This window comes from Arachis hypogaea, chromosome 18 (genome assembly GCF_003086295.3).
Source record: "Arachis hypogaea cultivar Tifrunner chromosome 18, arahy.Tifrunner.gnm2.J5K5, whole genome shotgun sequence".
NCBI classification, from domain to species: domain Eukaryota; kingdom Viridiplantae; phylum Streptophyta; class Magnoliopsida; order Fabales; family Fabaceae; genus Arachis; species Arachis hypogaea.
Genome location: NC_092053.1, coordinates 27,408,969 through 27,428,030, shown reverse-complemented (window position 1 = coordinate 27,428,030; position 19,062 = coordinate 27,408,969). Strand labels below are relative to the sequence as shown.

Genomic DNA, 19,062 nt, shown 5'->3' with positions numbered 1-19,062 from the left:
ATATGATTTGCACTAAAACAGATATAGAGGAATATTCCCAATAGTAGAAAATCCTACTTGTTATGTGATACAAGAGGAATACTCATAAGTGACATCTGATTACTACGAAATTCAAGGATACAAAACTTCTAATGTGACATTTCTTATTTTCTTTAATTTTTGTTGCCTTCATGAGAGAAACCCGAATTTTCATTAATATATTAATTAGTTGTTATGCTAATGTAGCTTTTTATTATTATACTAAGATGAACCAATGAACAATGATAGTTGAAAAAGTACCTAGTGTTATTACGTGTGTCATTACGTGACAAAATTAGATTTTGGAATTTTCTCCTTCACTTCATCCCCTTTTAACGAGTTATGCTCAGTAACATACGCCACATTTTTATTATTTTTTAAGTGCCTTTCTGCCGTGGCGCTTGCTTGGCATTGATGTTTCCAAAACCTTTTATTACTATTCAACTATTACAATTAGTGAAATGCAATACAATGAGGAATATTATGTTATAGTTTGTACATTTTATATGATATTATGTCATCTCTCTCTAACTGTCCATCCTAGATTAAGGTATGTGATTTTTTTAAAATATTTATGTGAATCTCACTACAAAATTTTATAGCTAAAATAATATGAAGGTACCAATTAATATGCAACAACATATACCATAAGATGCCCTCTAACTTTACCTGAAAATTTCTCACTCTAAAATTGTTTAATTTTGTTAGCTATTCTTTTCCTATAAAAAGGAATATATATGGATAATAAGCACCAAGTGAGGGTAATAATATTGCTATTATGGAAAGTATGCATAAATTTGTTCCTCTCGTTTGTCTTATTAGTATGAATATGGTTAAAATAGTGTTAGGAACAGCAACAAAATTTCATGAGGGTGATGCTAGCATGGATGTGAAAAAGGGCATAGTAGGAGTTGTTGCAGACTATAATGATGGAAGTGGAAAAGAGGAAATAGTGGCTATTAAGATGGCATTGGAGGATTTCTATCATTACACCAATCGAAGCTTTGGTCTTCACATAAGGGACTCTCATGGGGATCCCCTTAAAGCTGCTCTTGCAGGTTCATATTTCTTAACTCTCAGATTCTTTAATATTTGGGTATATACTATATACTTGATGGATCACACTAATTTTGTATGCTCTATACCATTCAAATCAAAAACACTAGGACGTGTCTCTTAGTCCATTATTTTATTTATTAAGTGTGTATGATAGTAAATTAGTATAAGAATTTAATTTTTATGTACTGTAAGTAAAAAGAAGTTTTACACGTGTATTCACTTACATAAGTCAAAATAATTACTGTTTAAATTGATAGTGTAAATAGCATCTAAAAAATCGGATATGTTTGGATGATTATATAAAACGTTTTATAGTATTTATGCATCAAAATTAAACTCATAAATATAAATAAAAATATTTTAGAAGAAAATTATACACCGAATTTTGCTAATCTTCATTATATACAATAGATATTAAGTAGTTAAACCTACGAATTATGGGGTTCCTTTATTAAATTGTGTTATCAAAAATCCAAATAACATGTCTAGACCAATAGAAGTCCTAAAAGGAGTATTAAATGTGTCAATAAAAAAAATCCTGTTCCATTTTCAAAACTCAATCCTAAATACACTTTAGTTAAGGGAAGAGTACCTTCCACTTTGGCCAATCTCATTTGTTAAGAAAATTAGTCTTGCCATAATCACCTCTTGTAAAGAATACTTGTGATTTGGAGAAATAGAAATATACATTCATTCATTGAATTATTTGTCTAGAGCTAAATATGCAAACAGACATAGCACAAAGTACAGATAAAAAGGCTTAAAATAAGTCCTAACCACTGTTATCTTTGGATTTATTTCAACCAAAAAATAAATAATAACATTAATAATCATAACTAATTAATCATCCAATTCTAATTGATTTTGTTTTGCAGCAAGGGACCTTATTGACAAAGAGCAAGTGCAAGCAATTATAGGTCCACAAACGTGGGAAGAAACAACATTAATAGCTGAACTTTGCAACCAAAACATGACACCTCTTCTATCCCTAGCAGATGTAACTCCAAATTGGGCAACATCAAAATGGCCCTTCATGGTTCAAACTTCACCTAATGCATTAAAACAAATGAAAGCAATATCTGCTATTGTTCAATCATGGGATTGGTACAGTGTCAACATAATTTATGAAGACAAAGATGCTTCATCCACAGAATCTTTATCCAATATCTATTTAGCACTCACTGAAGCAGGTATCACAATAAGTAATCTCTTGAGTGTTCCTCCTTTTCCTTCCTCTTCACTGTCCAAAGATCTTGAGAATCTTAGAGAAGGCCATTGTAGAGTCTTTGTTGTTAGTTTGTCCCTCAATTTGGCCATAAACCTCTTCGAAACTGCGTCAAAAATGGATATGGTTGGGAAGGACTATGTTTGGATCATTACTGACCCTTTTACAAGCCTTGTTCATTCCTTAAATGCTTCAACTATCTCGTCAATGCAAGGAATCATTGGAGTCAAGAGCTATTTCCAAGAAAATAGGAAAAAACATGAGGATTTCTACCGGAAATTTCGTCGAAAATTTAGCCTAGATTACCCGCAAGAACTCAACAATGAGCCAGGAACTTTTGCAGCACATGCTTATGATGCTGCATGGACTCTGGCTCTAGCCATGAGTCAAACCAACAATAATGAAGGTGGCAAATTCCTGATGAACAAGATTTTGCATAGTAATTTTCTTGGCCTAAAGGGAAGAATTCAATTCAATGATCATACCTTAGATCCTACACAGACTTTTCAAATCATCAATGTGATTGGGAAGGGATACAAGGAGATTGGTTTTTGGTCAAATGGACTTGGATTTTCAAGCAATATTGGTCAACATGATGTTAGTTATAGTTCTTCAATGAAGGAACTAGGACAGGTTATGTGGCCAGGTAGACCTTGGGAAACTCCAAGAGGGTGGGCCCTACCAACAATTGAGAAGCCATTAAGAGTTGGGGTCCCTGCTTTGTCCACATTGAAACAATTTATAAACATAACTCATGATCAATTCCAGGGATTCACTATTGATCTTTTCAAAGCAACTATGGACTTGATGCCCTACCATGTTCCATACAAGTTCTATGCTTTCAATGATACTTATGATGAGTTGGTGAGGCAAATTTATTTGAAGGTAATAAGTTAAGTATTGAATATTTTTATGTCGTTCTTGCATGATATTTTTAAGTTGCAGATTCCCCATATAATGTGACAAATTAATGGTTAATATTCAAATTGGTCATTTAAAGAATTCTTTTTTCAAATTAGTCTCTGAAATATTTTATTAGTCATATTGATTCCTAAAAATACAGTCGTAAGTCAAATCAGTCCTTCTATTCATTAGATGATAACGTGTTACATTAAGTATTATGTAGCATCATACCATAGCAGTTAATGCCATATGTCACAAAATGATTTGTCAACCAAATGGCATTTAATGTCACGTTAAAAATCAATCATTTTGTAACACATGGTATTAGCCTTTAATGTCAACATACCACATGACATTTAACGTGATATATCATTATCTAATAGATGTAAAAATCAATTCGATTTACGATTATAATTTTTAGGAACTATTATGATTAACAAAATTTGTTGAAGACTAATTTAAAAAATGAGTTATTTTTCAGGAACGAATTTGGTTTGTTTGGTTTGTTCTTGCATGTTGGAATTTTAAAGGTGAATGGCATTTGGAAAGATTCATTTGACCTATTTTGTGATTTTTTTTTTTTACTTAATCTATTAACTTATCTCTCTCCAATAGTGTAGTTTATGTCTGATATAAACTTTCTTATTAACATGAACGTAACTTTTCTAAAAACATTACTTAATGACACTCACTTGTTTCTGTTATTGTACTCTTTCAAATGGCATGAAGCAGAATTTTGATGCAGTAATTGATGTAACAATAATCTCGTACCGGTACCAGTATGCCGAATTCACTCAGCCATACACTGATCCTGGAGTGGTGATGGTAGTCCCTTTGAAATCAAAAACAGGACACAGAGCTTGGCTGTTTGTGAAGCCTTTCACAAAGACAATGTGGATCCTAATAGTGTTAGTGATTATCTACAATGTCTTTGTTTTATGGATGCTAGAAAGAAAGCATTTCTGTGAACTCAAGGGCTCCATACTCAAACAATATGGCAACATTGCTTGGTTGGCAATGACCCCTCTCGTAAACTTAAATGGTAACATTCAGAACCCTTTAAACTTATTTCCTATGATTTTAGAAAAATTAGCTATTTAATTAGTCACCTCAAAATATATGCAATATCGGTTTGGTCCCTCAAAAGAATTTTGACATAAATTTAGTAAAAAACATGTTTGTATTGGTAACATTAGTTTAGTCTTTAAAAGATGTGTTTAGCATCAAATAATATATTGAACTTACAGAAAATAAAGAATCAAATAGATATCTTTCAAGAACTGATATGGCGTGTATCGTCGAGGGACTAATTAGTTTAGTGATAAATTAAGTTGTAACTTCTTTGCAAATAACATGATTTCTTTACTGTGACTGAACATAGACATAGGAGATAAATTACACAACAATTTATCAAGGGTGGCTATGGTGGTGTGGTTGTTTGTGGCCCTCATTATAATGCAGACATACACAGCCAACTTAACCAGCATGCTAACAGTTGAAAGACTTGAACCAACAATAGGTGATGTTGATCAGTTAAGAAATAACAATGCCATGGTTGGATACAGTACTGGATCTTTCTTGAAAAATTATCTTCATGATGTTCTACACTTTAACCCTGCAAACATAAGGCAATTTAGATCACATGAAGAGTTCGCTGAAGCTCTCAGAAGAAAAGAAATAGCAGCTGTCTTTATTGAAGTTCCTGGGGCCAAGATTTTCCTTGCAAAGTACTGTAAAGAGTTTATTCAAGCCGGGCCGATGTATAAAATCGGAGGATTTGGTTTCGTATGAGCTTCTCCACTACAAATTCTCGCCACCGATTGGTTTCTGATAAAGCAACAACCAAAATTTTATAGAAGCAATCCAAGATCTATCAAATTAAAAAATTAGCCTATACCACTTTATGCAATGTGCACACCTTATTCTTAAGTAGAAGACAAAAGAACAGTTATTTCTGTGCACAATGCATGACACTTTTTAATTTGATGCATCTTGGATTGCTTCTTTAGAATTTGGTTGTTGCTTTGTTAATACTAAAAATTTAAGTTTCTGGTGATCTGTGTTGTGTTGGATGTTTGCAGGCTTTTCCGCAAGGATCTCCATACCTTCCACTTGTGAACAAAGCACTGTTGGATTTGTTTGAATCCGGAAAACAGAGGGAACTGGAGAACAGAATGCTTGCATCAGAGAAATGTGAAGAGTCTGAACCGGACGGCGAAACTGCGAGTCTTAGCCCAAACAGCTTCTGGGCCTTATTCACTTTGACAGCAGGTACATCAACAATTGCCCTCTTGATTTATGTCACCGGCACCAATGGTTCGAACCATGATCAGAAGACTATCGGGTGGTTAACCTCGGCGGTGATTGAACAATGGGGACAAGCCAAGAGACGACTCTCAAGAAAAGATAGTCATGTTGCAGAAAGTCCTGTGAACTCTCCAGATTCAGATTCACATGTTATGCAACGTCCTCAAGCTTGATGAACTATATGTATTACTTCAATTTGATGTAGGAGATTGTACAGATAATGAAATAGACCTTAGTCTTTACGTCTCTATCATCTGTTGTATTTCTGTTTCAAAATTATGGAGTTGATAAGATCAATCATGGTTAATGCAATAGGTGCCTGTATATAATAAGCATGTGTTTCAACTTCTATTTTGCTCTCACTATCATCTATCTATCTAACTAACTAACTAGTAACTGCGCTTATGTATGTACATGTACAATGTAAATACAACACCCATAATTAATTTGTCTCGGAGCCACTCATTCACATGAACAATACTATCATATTTTCAATAGAGGAATGCTAAGGGCAGCAACATTTAGGATTTATAGCCATCAAATAGCCATCAATGAGGCTTTTAATGGTGTGAGATTAATATTTGATTTCATCAAATGGCTCACTCTTCTTTGATGGTTACATGTTGACCAGAATTTGATAAAATTACTGCCCCTAGACTTTTTCTTTTCGATATCTCAAACTCACCAACACTCACAATAAAATAAAAAAACAGAGAAACATTTTTGAAAAACTATGTTGATTTTTTTTAATAAAAATACACATACAATCATACGTACATATGGCCTTTATATAGACAAAGGTTGATGCTAATAAATTCATGACTCTTCCAACCTTTTAATTAGCGGTGAATATACATACTTAGCTAATTTTACTTTTAACTTTGACTATTTAAATAAGGTGAATTCTATGATGTAGAAATAATTTTTTTTCTACACATGAAAAAATGAACGTGGCATAGGTTTAGGACTGACACCTATCTCTTGCTATTATTACTTTGTTCAGATGTGATGAGACAAATACATCAAAGTTCAAATTTTGTCCTTTTTTTTAATTAAATATTAATACTAATAAAATTTTAATTATAGATATATTTTTTTGTATTTGACAAAAAAATTGGGCCAAAGAAAAATAATAATTTTTGAACTGTAATGGATTACTATTAAAGAAATATATTTTATTGTGTTTACTTTATCAATAAAATTAATTAGTTTTTATTAAATATTTAAGTATGCATAAATAATATTAAATACTACAAACAATAAATACTAAAAAAATAAATATTTAAATTCAAAATTTAGTCTCTAAATTATTGTGTATAATACTAAATTTTTCTTACATTTTGTATAAGAAATTAACAACTGTTATTTTTATTTTGTGAGAGTATCTTTAAAAAAAATTTGTCAATAATACTAAATTTTTCTTATAATTTGTATAAAAAATTAACAAGTGTTATTTTTATTTTGTGAGAGTACCATTAAAAAAATTTGTCGTTTGATTTATGAATTAGTTAAAAAAATTCTTTAGTCCATGAATTATTTATTTTTTAAAATTAATTTATAATATTTCGATTTATAGTAGGAATGATAATTTATTTAGAATTACAAATATCACAACAAAGTTAAATTTAGAAAGATAAAAAAATATTCATATGCAAAATTGGAACATAAATAAATATTCATACATATAAAATAATTTTTAATATTGAACATTTAAAAAAATATTCATACGTACCAAATAATTTGGATTATATTTCACACTCCAGATTTGTTTTTTAAGTTTTTTTTCTCTCATCTTTTTAAATTTAACTTTGTTGTTACATTTATAATTTTAAATAAATTATCATTCATACTATAAATTAAAATATTATAAATTAATTTAAAAAATAAATAATTCATGAACTAAAGAATTTTTTTAACTAATTCATAACTCAAATGACAAATTTTTTTTAAAGGTATTCTCACAAAAAAAAATAACACTTGTTAATTTTTTATACAAAATGTAAGAAAAATTTAATATTATTGACAATTTTTTTTTAAAGGTACTCTCACAAAATAAAAATAACACTTGTTAATTTCTTATACAAAATGTAAGAAAAATTTAGTATTATACACAATAATTTAGAGATTAAATTTTGAATTTAAATATTTATTTTTTTAATATTTATTGTTTGTAGTATTTAATATTATTTATGCATACTTAAATATTTAATAAAAACTAATTAATTTTATTGATAAAGTAAACGCAATAAAATATATATCTTTAATAGTAATCCATTACAGTTTAAACATTATTGTTTTTTTTTTGGCCCAATTTTTTTTGCCCAATACAACAAAAATATATATGTAATTAAAGTTTTATTAGCATTAATATTTAATTAAAAAAAAGACAAAATCTGAACTTTGATGCATTTGTCTTGTCACATCTGAACAAAATAATAATAGCAAGAGATATGTGTCACTCCTAAACCTATGCCACGTTCATTTCTTCATGTGTAAAAAAAAATTATTTCTACATCATAGAATTCACCTTCAAATAAACAACTTAAACATCTTATTTATTTGACTTTTATTAGTTGACACTATAATTTTCAGCATAACTATAAATATCTTAAAAATTCTTCAAACTTGCAAAATGATTAGCTTCCGGCAATTTGATGATAGTTGTATTCAACTAAAAATTTGTTTCATCAATTCTTTAACCATGTTTTATGAAGATTCTAGTTCATATGAGGTGGTGCAAGTTAATTTAATTTTTTTTAATCAACATTGTTTTTCTTAAATCAAATTTGCAGAATTAATCATTTCAAACATCTTCTTCAACTTGTAAAATAGTTCGATCTTCAATGGCTTTATAAATATATCAGTAATTTGTTCTTCTATAGGATAGAACTCGATCACAACTTCTTTCTTATTCACCAACTCTCTAATTTTGTGAATCGAATATCAATATATTTGGACCTTTCATGAAATACTGAATTTTCGCAAAGTGTTATAGCTGACTTGTTATCACAAAATATTGTTGTTCGAGTATTTTGTTTCTCATTCAATTCTTCAAAAATTCTTCTTAACCAAACTACTTGTGTTGCACAACTCGCTGTTTTAGCTATATATTCTGCTTCTGCTGTAGAAAATGTTACTACTGATTATTTTTCGATGATAATGAAATTGTACCAGATCAGAGCCATCATAAGATACAAATCCTGAAATACTTTTTCTTGTTTCTATATCTCCGCCCCAATCATTATCAGTGTAACTAACAAGATTCACTTCATTAGTATTTCCACACTAAATATCATTTAAAATACCTTTAATATATTGAAGAATTCTTTTTGCTGCTTGCAAGTGGTTGGAATAAGGTTCTTCCATAAATCTGCTAAGCAATCCAACTCCAAATACAGCACCTAGTCTGGTTGCAATTATGTATCTTAGACTTCCAATCAAACTTTTGTAATAAGTAGCATTTACTTCTCTTCCTTTATCTTCTTTTAGCAACTTGAATTTCTCTTCAACTGGAGTAGGAATTGGTTTCGAATTATCTATATGAAATTTCTTCAAAATATCATTTGCATATTTTTTCTGTGAAATGAAAATTCTATCATCTTTCTGAATGACTTCAATGTCAAGAAAGTAAGACATCAAACTCATATCCGTCATTTCAAAGTACTTTTATCATAGCTTCCCTGAATTATGCAATTCAACAATTATCTTCCAATTCTTGCTAGTAAAGATCAAATTATCAACATAAAGGCACACGATCAATATATTTTCAGATTCAACACACTTGATATAAAGAGTATGCTCAAATGGACATCTTCTGAAACCATTCTGAATGAAATAAGAATCAATCTTCTTATACCACGCTCTTGGTGCTTGTTTTAATTTGTACAAACTTTCTTCAACCCATAAACTTTATCTTCTTCTCCTGGAACTTCATATCTTGCAAGTTGCTCAACATACACTTCTTCTTCTAAAGTGCTATTTAGAAATGCAGACTTAACATCATTTGATGTATTTTGGCTTTTGTTTGTATCCCTTAATAACTAATCTTGCCTTGAAACGATCAACTTTACCATTGGGTTTATAGTTAGTTTTGTAAACCCACTTTACTTCAATCAACTTCTTATATGTAGGTAAATCTGTCAGCTCCCATGTGTCATTCTTCTCAATGGCATGAATCTCCGATCCTCATCCATTGCTTTCTTTCAATTGTTGTCTCTAGAGATTTCTTCAAAATTCAACGGGTCACAATCTAAAAATAAAGCAAAATTTATGATTTCTTCATCGGATGAATCGTTGTCATTGCTAACTTTATAATCTACTAATCTAGCGGAGCCGCTCTCTTTGAGGTCTTTTAGATGATTTTGGTTGTTCAATTGTGTTTGGTTGTCTTTCTTCTTCTTCTTCTTCATTACGCGTATTTGGAATTACAATCGGCTGTTTTTTTTGTTTTTGTGTTCCAATCTCACATGTCATTTTTGTCAAATATCATGTCTCTGCTGATGATCACCTTTGTTGATTCTGGATTATACAATTTGTATGCTTTTACTCTGTGATATAGCCGATAAAGATACACTTCTCGTCTTTGTCATCTAACTTCTTCCTTAATTGATATGGAACATGGGCATAAGCAATATACCCAAAGACTCTGAAATAATGAATGGAAGACCCTTTCCACTCCAAGCTACTTCAGAAGTTTTATCACGAACACTCTTCGTTGGGACCTGTTTAAAATATGTACTGCTATCACGATTGCTTCTGTCCAAAATTCTTTAAGCATTTATTTTGACTTTAACTAAATCTGACCATATCCATGATGGTTCTATTCTTTCTTTCAGCAACTCCATTTGTTGAAAATTATATCTAGTTATTAATTGGTGTTGAATTCTGTATTGCTTAAAGTAATCTAAACATGCAATATATTCTGTTCTTATGTTTGTGTTAAGGATTTTGATTTTATAGTCACTTTGTTTTTCGACAAATGTTTTGAATGCCTTGAAGGTATCACATGCTTCTAATTTCTACTTTAGAAAGTATACCATGTATATATACTAAAAACATCAATAAAAGTAATAAAGTACCTGTTACCACCATTGTTTGGAACTTCAATAAAACAAATATATGAATGCACAATTTCAAGCAATCTTCTAGCTCTCCATGACTTTTCTACAGGAAATGGATCTTTGTACTTCTTTTCTAGTTAAAAAATTTCACAAACACAATTAGGAATATGAACTCGTGGTAGACCAGAAAAAAGTCATTTTCTTAACAAGTAGTTTAGGCTAGAAAAATAAAAATGTCCAAACCGCATATGCCATAGCCAGTCATCATCAAGTATCACAGAACTCATGCAAGAGGGATTAACATGTTGAATTTTCAATAAAAACATTCTGTTTAAAGTCATCTTTACTTTATCTATAAACCTTCTGTTGTTGTCAAATACAATGCAATATCCACGATAAGTTATCATCTTATATCCCCTCTCACTTAACTTTTTCATACTCAATAAATTGTAATCAAGTTCAGGAGCATAGAAAACATAAAAAATATAACTCAGAAAATCATCCTTCAGTCTAATTGGTATTGCTCTTTTCATTCAATAGGAATCTATGTACTATTACTAACTTCAATAATAGTTTGACTAAATCATCTAGTGAAGAAAATAATTCTTTTCTACTAAACATATGATTACTATAAGCATTATTCATGTACCATATATTTTATCTTCAACACATGAATTACTTGTAAAAAATAAAATTTGAGTATTTAGATTCAGTATTTTGATGCTGATTTTCTGTAACATGTTTTGAATATGCAATATGCTATTTTGTGTCCATATTTTCTACAATAAAACAGTTGAAATTGGTTTGTTCTTAATAAAAATTTTCTCGACCTCTTCCTCGGTTGACAGACCTAAAATTTGTTCCATCTCTTACTTGATTAGGCAGTGCAAAATTATTATAACTTTCACGGTTGTAATTTTTGCGACTTCTTCCTCTAAAACTTTTTCTCCGCTAATTCTTCCTCTAAAACCTTTTCTCCGCTACTTTGAAAATTAATACCATGACCTCGTGTCCTTCTTGTGTACGGCCTAATTCTGTAACATTGTTTAAAATCACCCGGTTTTCAAGACTTTTTCGGTTGATTTTTCGTACTTCTCCAATATTATGCTGATTTGGATTTTCATGATTCCTTGCAACTTTGCAATCATCATGGTATCTATATCGTGGGACTCTAGTATTGTAGTTATCTCATGGTCATACTTAATTGGCATGGTGCAAAGAATTTTCTCCACCACTTTACTGTCGGACATACCTTTTTCATAGAATCTCATCTTATTGACAAGATCTATAACACGAGTAAAATATTGCTCAACAATTTATGAGTTACACATCTCGTACCTTTCATATTCTCTTTGCAAAGACTGTAACTTTGCTTTCTAGGCTTTATATACACCTTTGTACGATAACTTCAATGTGTTCCAAGCTTCTTTTGTATTTTTGCCATTTGTTATTTTGTCAAACACTGTATAATTAACACCTTGATAAATTTGAGATAGCGCTGATTGATCTCTCCTCTATTGGCAAAATCAGATCCTTCTTGTGAACCCGGTTCAATAAAATTTCACAGGTTCTGAGCCTTCAAATGGGTAGATATCAAAGTCTCCTAGTAACTATAATCGAGTTTCTATCTAATTTGATACCAAACCACATAACGTTGAAAGTCTTAGCCATACTGATTCCATGAACAAACAACTATGTGAGAATTCTTCCACACCTCAAACTCTCAAATACTTGGCACTGGATTAACCAGCTTTGATACCAAATATAAATACAATATCCACAATTGATTTGCCTCTAGATTACTCACTCACATAAATGACACTATCATATTTTCAATCTTTGAAACTCACCAACACTCATAATAAAATAAAAGAATAGAGGAACATTTCTAATTTTGAGAAATCATGCTCATTTTTTTCAAGAAAACGCACATACAAACATACGTACATATGGCCTTTATATAGGCAAAGGTTGATGCTAATAATTCATGACTCTTTCAACTTTTTAATTGGCAGTGAATACACATACTTGGCCAACTTTACTTTTAACATTGACTATTCAAATAAGTAAGTTCAATATCTTATTTATTTGACTTTTCTTAGTTGGAACTCTATAATTTTCAGCACAACTATGAATATCTTGAAAATTCTTCAAGCTCCCAAAATGATTAGCTTCCAGCAAATTGATGATTGTTGTATTCAACTAAAACTTTGCTTCATCAATTTTTTAACTATGTTTCATGAAGATTCTAGTCTATATGAAGTGGTGCAAATTGATTTAATTTTTTAATCAACATACAATTACATAATTCAAGCATGTGGCCTACAAATTAATTGTTGTTTCTTCTTCTTTCTTTACATTTTTTTCTCATTTCAATACAAGATCCTTTTTGTTAAAGAATACTATACTTCATTCTAATTTTTTTTCTTATGGTATCTTCCAATCCAGCAGGCTAATGATCTCATAGAACTTAACCTTGTTTAAGAATTTATTGCTTACTAATAAGTTACTACAAGAACCTAAGGCAGGATTCTATATTTATTTAAGAAAACAAATGAACAAATTATTTAACTAATATAAATTGATTGGGCTTAATTCTAGCTTTATTTCACATGATAACGTGTGCAAATTCCTTATCTGAACAATCTACAAGCTACAGAGGAATTTGGCAGAGAGAATGTTTAATTGAATTGGAGAAAATTAAAGAAAGTCGAGAGAAGAAAATGGAGCTTTTTATTTGAGTGAAAAGAGAAAATGAGAAAACCTAGCTAACTATACAAGTGTTCCTTATATCTCAGCCACACATAGCTATATTTCACGTGTTAAATAACTGATTGCACTAAAACTGTAACAAACTACTAACTGATTGAAGAATAGCTAACTAATTTGACACCTAAGCTAATTAAATAAATAATTCTATATTCAAATGTATAAGAATCACGTCACACCCTCCCGCCAGCTAGGATTGTATAAATCTCACAATTTAAGCTTGATAATATTGGCAGAAAAGGGACCCAGGGCAAAACTTTGGTGAAAAAATCTGCTAACAAGTTTTTATTACTGACAAGCATGAGATGAATGAGTCCAAAAAGAAATTGTTCTTGCACAATTTGGCAGTCCACCTCTATAGCTTCGTTTTCTCATGAAAAATGGGATTATGTGCAATGTGAATAGCGGATTGATTTCACCAAAGATGGTAATTGGCTTCTAAAGAGGCTTATCAATGAATGTCATAAGGAAAGATAGCCATCTTGCTTCACAAGTGGCTGCAACAAGCAACCTATACTCGGCTTCGACTAAAGATCTAGGCACTGTGGTTTGCTTCTTGCTCTTCCAGCTTATTAAGTCCCCCCCCCCCCCAAAGCAGGAAGCAATCTCCAGAAATTGATCATCTTGTATCGGTACATGTGGCTCAATCGGTATCAAAGAATTCAGAAATATGCAAATCCGAGACTGAAGGAAAGAATAAACCTTGGGATGTTTTTTTTAAAGATATTTTAGGACCAAAAAAGCAGTATCTAAGTGAGCAGTGGTAGTAGAGTCTAGGAATTGACTTAATCTAGCCACTACATAAGAAATATCAGATGTAGTATTTGTGAGATAAAGCAGCCTCCCAACAAGCTGCATATAAATTGTGCAATCTAGTAAAGGAGTGCCAGATTCCTTTGATAGCTTATGAGTTCTTGTGTAGTCCATTGGAGTTGAGAGAGAAACATGCAAGATACCCAAAGTCCTTAAGCATATTGGTGGTGTACTTCCATTCCTATGAAATATTTCAAATCACCAAGATCCTTGATTTTGAATTTGGCATCTAAGATCCCTTTAATTGCATCAATTTCAACAATGTCATCATCAGCCAAAACTAGATCATTAACACACACAAGGATGGTAGTAAATTCCTCTACTTTGGTTAAAACAAAGAGGGAATGATCATCAACACACTTCTTGTAGCCTATAGCAACTAGTGTTTGGGCCAACTTGATGCTCCGCTGTCTGCTAGCTTGCTTCAAGCCATAGGAAAACTTTTGTAGCTTGCAAATAAGTCTTGGTTAGGAGGTGTTCAATCCGGATGAAAGCTTCATGTAGACTTTCTTGTCCAAGTCGCCGTGTAAAAATGCAGAATTCACATTCAGCTGCTTGAGGTGCCACTCTTAGCTGCTATAATTGCCAAGATAACTCAAAGAGTGGTCATTTTTACCACTAGACTGAAAGTATCTGCATAGTCCATGCCCTGTACTTGAGTGAACCCTTTGCCTACCAATATGGCCTTGTGCCGCTGAATTGAACCATTTGAATTGAACTTGACACGAAAAACCCACTTGCACCCAACAACTTTCTTGTCCTTTAAAAGTGTAGTGAGCACCCAAGTTTGATTTTGGTCTAAGACTTTCAATTCAGCTTGTATCACCTCTCTCCAGCAAGGTTGAACAGTAGCCTCTTCATAGGTGCTATGCTACATTCCGAATTGACCAAAATTGCAAGGAAAGAGATCTGTAACACTACAAGAAAAATGCTGAGTATCGTCGGATTTAGCAACAGACGTTACCGTTGGATTTAGCGGCGAATTTTCCGACAGTTACGACTAAAAATTCGTCCCTCAAATAAGTTACAGTCGAATTTAAAATTCTGCCACTAAATTCGATGGTAAATAGAGGCGCAAAAACTAATTTTAGTAGTGCCAAATTTACCGTGGGATTTTTCGATGAAAAATTCCGACAGTAAAAGGATTTAGTGAAACGCATCGTTTAGGCAATGACTAACGACTTACCGAAGGATTTTTTTACTGGTAAATCCGACGGTAAATTTGAGATAAAATTCAAACGTAAAATCCTTCTCCTTCACTTCTGCAAACTCTCTCTCTCTTCTCTTCTCTCTCATCTCTCTCTCTCATCTCTCTTCCTCTGGTCCATTGAAAAAGGGTGCACCGCCACCACCTAGACTTGCTGTCGCCACCAGTAAGCCACATTGCATCATAGATTTTCATCGTCACTGTTGCTTGAGTCTCTGTGAACAGTTTGGAATTTGCTATTCCGAACATAATGAATATGTCATAATTCAATTTTTACAAATAGAATATTAAAATAAAATTAGAAAAAAAATATATTTCATTTCTTTTATTTATTATCATTTAGAATTTGTAATAATTCTATTACAGTTACAGTAATTATATTAATACATTAATATAGTAATATATATTATATACTAATATAGATAGTATCTAGAATTTAGAATATGCTTATCTATTAAGAGTTAATATGTATAAATCTATCCATAATCTATCTATAAAAGATTGGATTATCAGGATAAATTTAACCATATATTTATATCCTTAAATTAATTGAATTTATATAAGATAAAGAATTCTCAATTTATATACAGAATGAATTCTAAAAAGTAATTATCAATTCGATATCTCTATCGAATTTCTATTTTATTTGAAATAATCAAAAGAATATCCCAATTACTAACTGAAAGAAAGAGAAAGACCCAATCCAGATCATAATGAAAGATTCCCGTGTTTTCCTTCGGAAAGGTAAAAACTAAGACAAAAAAAAAAATCGACCCTTCGGGTATTACAAATTGTATAAAAAAGATTATAGAAGTAAGGGGCTTTAAAAAAGATATAGATATATGGTATCTATCTATGTATATTGAATTGAGAATATAGAAATAATACAATTATTTCAGATTCGACAAAATCTGGATATCCGATATAGATGAAAGAAAGTAAATAAAATGGGTGGAAACATTTTTCAATAGCGGAATATATTTCTAATAAATTCTACAGTTCCGACATAATTCTAAAAAAAACATCTTAATGCGATTCTAATCGTGAAAGCCTCCGTTGTACCGCCGCTGTTGGTGTCCGTTGCCTTCGATCGAAGGTCGTCGCCTTATCGCTATTACCACGGCTGAGGTCCACCACGACAAGGTAATGTTGTTGTCCATTTTTCCTTTTGGTTGTTTGTTATATTACTAAACTCTAGCTCCACCATTGTAGGTTTCACTGCTGCATCCTGTCACTACCACACTTCCCACCATTTTGCAGTCACCATCAGAGGTAATTTTCTTATAGTTTTGTGTTTTTTCATATTTTTTTTGTTTAAAATTTTGTTAGGTATTTTGTTAAATTATTGATTAAAAATTTTTAATGAAGTGTGTGATTGGGTTTGTTATATTAATTTAGTGTAATTACAAATTAAATAATATTAGGCCAGGTAGGGTGTAATTTAGGATTTATTTTGAGTTGATGGTATTTTGGATGATTGTTAATTTTCTGAGTTTACTGTTGTCTGAGTTAATTATTTTCTGAGGTAACTAGTGTTGATTGTTGTTAATTCTCTGAGTTAATTTTAGCTTGTTAAATTTTTAAGTTAATTATTGAGTTATTGTTGATTGTTTTTAATTTTCTGAGTTTATTGTTGTTTGAGTTAATTAATGTTTATTGTCGTTGTTACTTCTTTGAGTTAATTTTAGCTTGTTAATTTTTTAAGTTAATTATTGACTTATTGTTGTTAATTTTATGAGTTTATTGTTGGTTGAGTTAATTAGTGTTTATTGTTGTTGTTAGTTCTCTGAGTTAATTTTAGCTTGTTAATTTTTAAGTTAATTATTGACTTATTGTTGATTCACTACTAGAAAACTAGTTATTACAGACGGATATTTCCGACGGATTTTATCCCACTGAAATGCAGACGGAATTTTAGAGGGATTTTTTGTCGAAAAACAAAAAAAATGAATTAGCATAAATTACAGACGGAAGAGAAAATCCATCAATAATTCTGTCGGAAAAATTAATTTTTTTCGTGAAAAATAGTTACAGACGGAAAATCCGTCTGTAATTCAATAGACGAAAATACTGTATTTTATTAAATTATTACAGACGAAAAATCCGTCTGTAATTTAAAATTTTCCGCCGGAAAAAATCTTATACCTAATCTACCCCGTCTCTCTCTCTCGAGCTCCCTTCACAAATAACTCTAACCTAATCTACCCCCTCTCTCTCTCTCTACTCAATTTACAAAGCACTCCATGAAGATGAACACCGTCTTCATTGTGCCTCAGGAAGACGATTAACCTAGCTAACCCTAACCTGTCTTCATTGTGCCTTACTGTACCCTAACCGTCTCTTCATTGTGCCTCACAAAAAACCCCTAATCACCACGAAGAACCCCTAACCGCGACGAAGAGCCCCTAACAGCACTCTACGAAGATTGTTGCCGGTCGCCGGCGCTTGCACTGCCTCCGTCGAAGAACCCCTAACCGCGACGAAGAACCCCTAACCCTCCTTTGAGTTTCTTCGCTCTTCTCTCGCCACTCTCACCCTCAAGCTCACTGAGTCTCACCTCTCTCACGGCTGGTCTCGACGTCGACCTCTCTCTATCTCTCCGGTATATCGCTTCTCTCGTGGGCGTTTCAGACTCAAGGTCGTCACGCTCTGTTTTCGTCGCTGCTCTGTCACCGTCGCTGCTCTATCACGCTCTGTCGCAAGCGAATTGATGGAATTCGACCCAATCCCAATCGGTTCTTGCTTCAAAGAGAACCAGAGCATCTACCAGCAGTTGTTTAAATTACGCTGATTCAGGTATGCATTGTTTAAATTACGCCGATAAACCTTAGGGCTCAATTTTTCTACGCCAGTTTTAGCTAGTTTATCATACTCTGCTTTTGTGGCTCAATTGTTTAATGGTTCCAACTATTGCCATGCTTGTTGGTCCTGATGCTCCCATTGTTCTATTGTTTAGGCAATTTGCAAGATAGAATCAGTTATACACTATACACTAAAAGAGTTTTGATTTCAATGCTTAAATTACTTTAACTGTAGTAGGCAGATAGAATTTCTCTTCCTCTTTTGAATATTATCCGAATCTGGAAAGTGGAAGCTTGGTTCTTTTACTTGTCATAAGAAACATATCAGAGACTCAAGCTAGTTCTTTCTTTTTGCTGGTTTTCAAAGATTCTATCTCTGAATGTGCAAAGCAGGACAAGATGGAAAGTAGAGGGAGCAAAGCAATGGCTGCACAGAAAAATGGGCGTTGATCGAATCAAGAAAGGAAAATGGCTTTGATACAAGATGTATGTGATAATTTATTAGTGAAATAAATTTTCAGTACATAGAGTAAATTAATGTTTTCAAACTTGACAGGTTGATAAATTGAAGAGAAAGCTGAGACATGAAGGGAATGTGCATAGTATACTTAATACTAGCTTTCTTTCTTGTCAGGTCTTAAAAAAACAAACTCACTCTTACGAAGAAAGTATAATTAGGAATTTAGGATGGATGAATTAAGTTTTAACTAAAAAAATAATTTTGTGCGGTTACTAGGATCAATATAGGGTGTTTATTATTATTCTATCAAATATTCAGGAACAAAGTCGAAGTGGCTGTGCTAGAACAGAAAAGGCTAGGCATTGGCGATGGATCAGTTGGGATGTTCTCCTCACTTATTGTTCGCACATGCAGGTAATTCGCTAGTCGATAGTCAATTC

The 19,062-nt window shown here is 31.9% G+C and overlaps 1 protein-coding gene and 1 non-coding gene across 2 annotated transcripts; one reads left to right on the top strand and one right to left on the bottom strand.

Annotated features, from left to right (window-relative positions):
* Positions 1-717: 717 nt before the first annotated feature.
* On the top strand, positions 718-5,874 carry LOC112773267 (glutamate receptor 2.8-like). Its single transcript, XM_025818346.3, has 5 exons — positions 718-1,076; positions 1,953-3,187; positions 3,938-4,247; positions 4,587-4,990; positions 5,287-5,874. Exons 1-5 carry the CDS (start codon positions 797-799, stop codon positions 5,683-5,685), a joined length of 2,628 nt encoding a protein of 875 aa, XP_025674131.1. The 5' UTR covers positions 718-796; the 3' UTR covers positions 5,686-5,874.
* Positions 5,066-5,178, bottom strand: LOC112774812 (U5 spliceosomal RNA). Its single transcript, XR_003189271.1, has one exon. It is a non-coding gene; the product is annotated as a U5 spliceosomal RNA (small nuclear RNA).
* Positions 5,875-19,062: the final 13,188 nt, after the last annotated feature.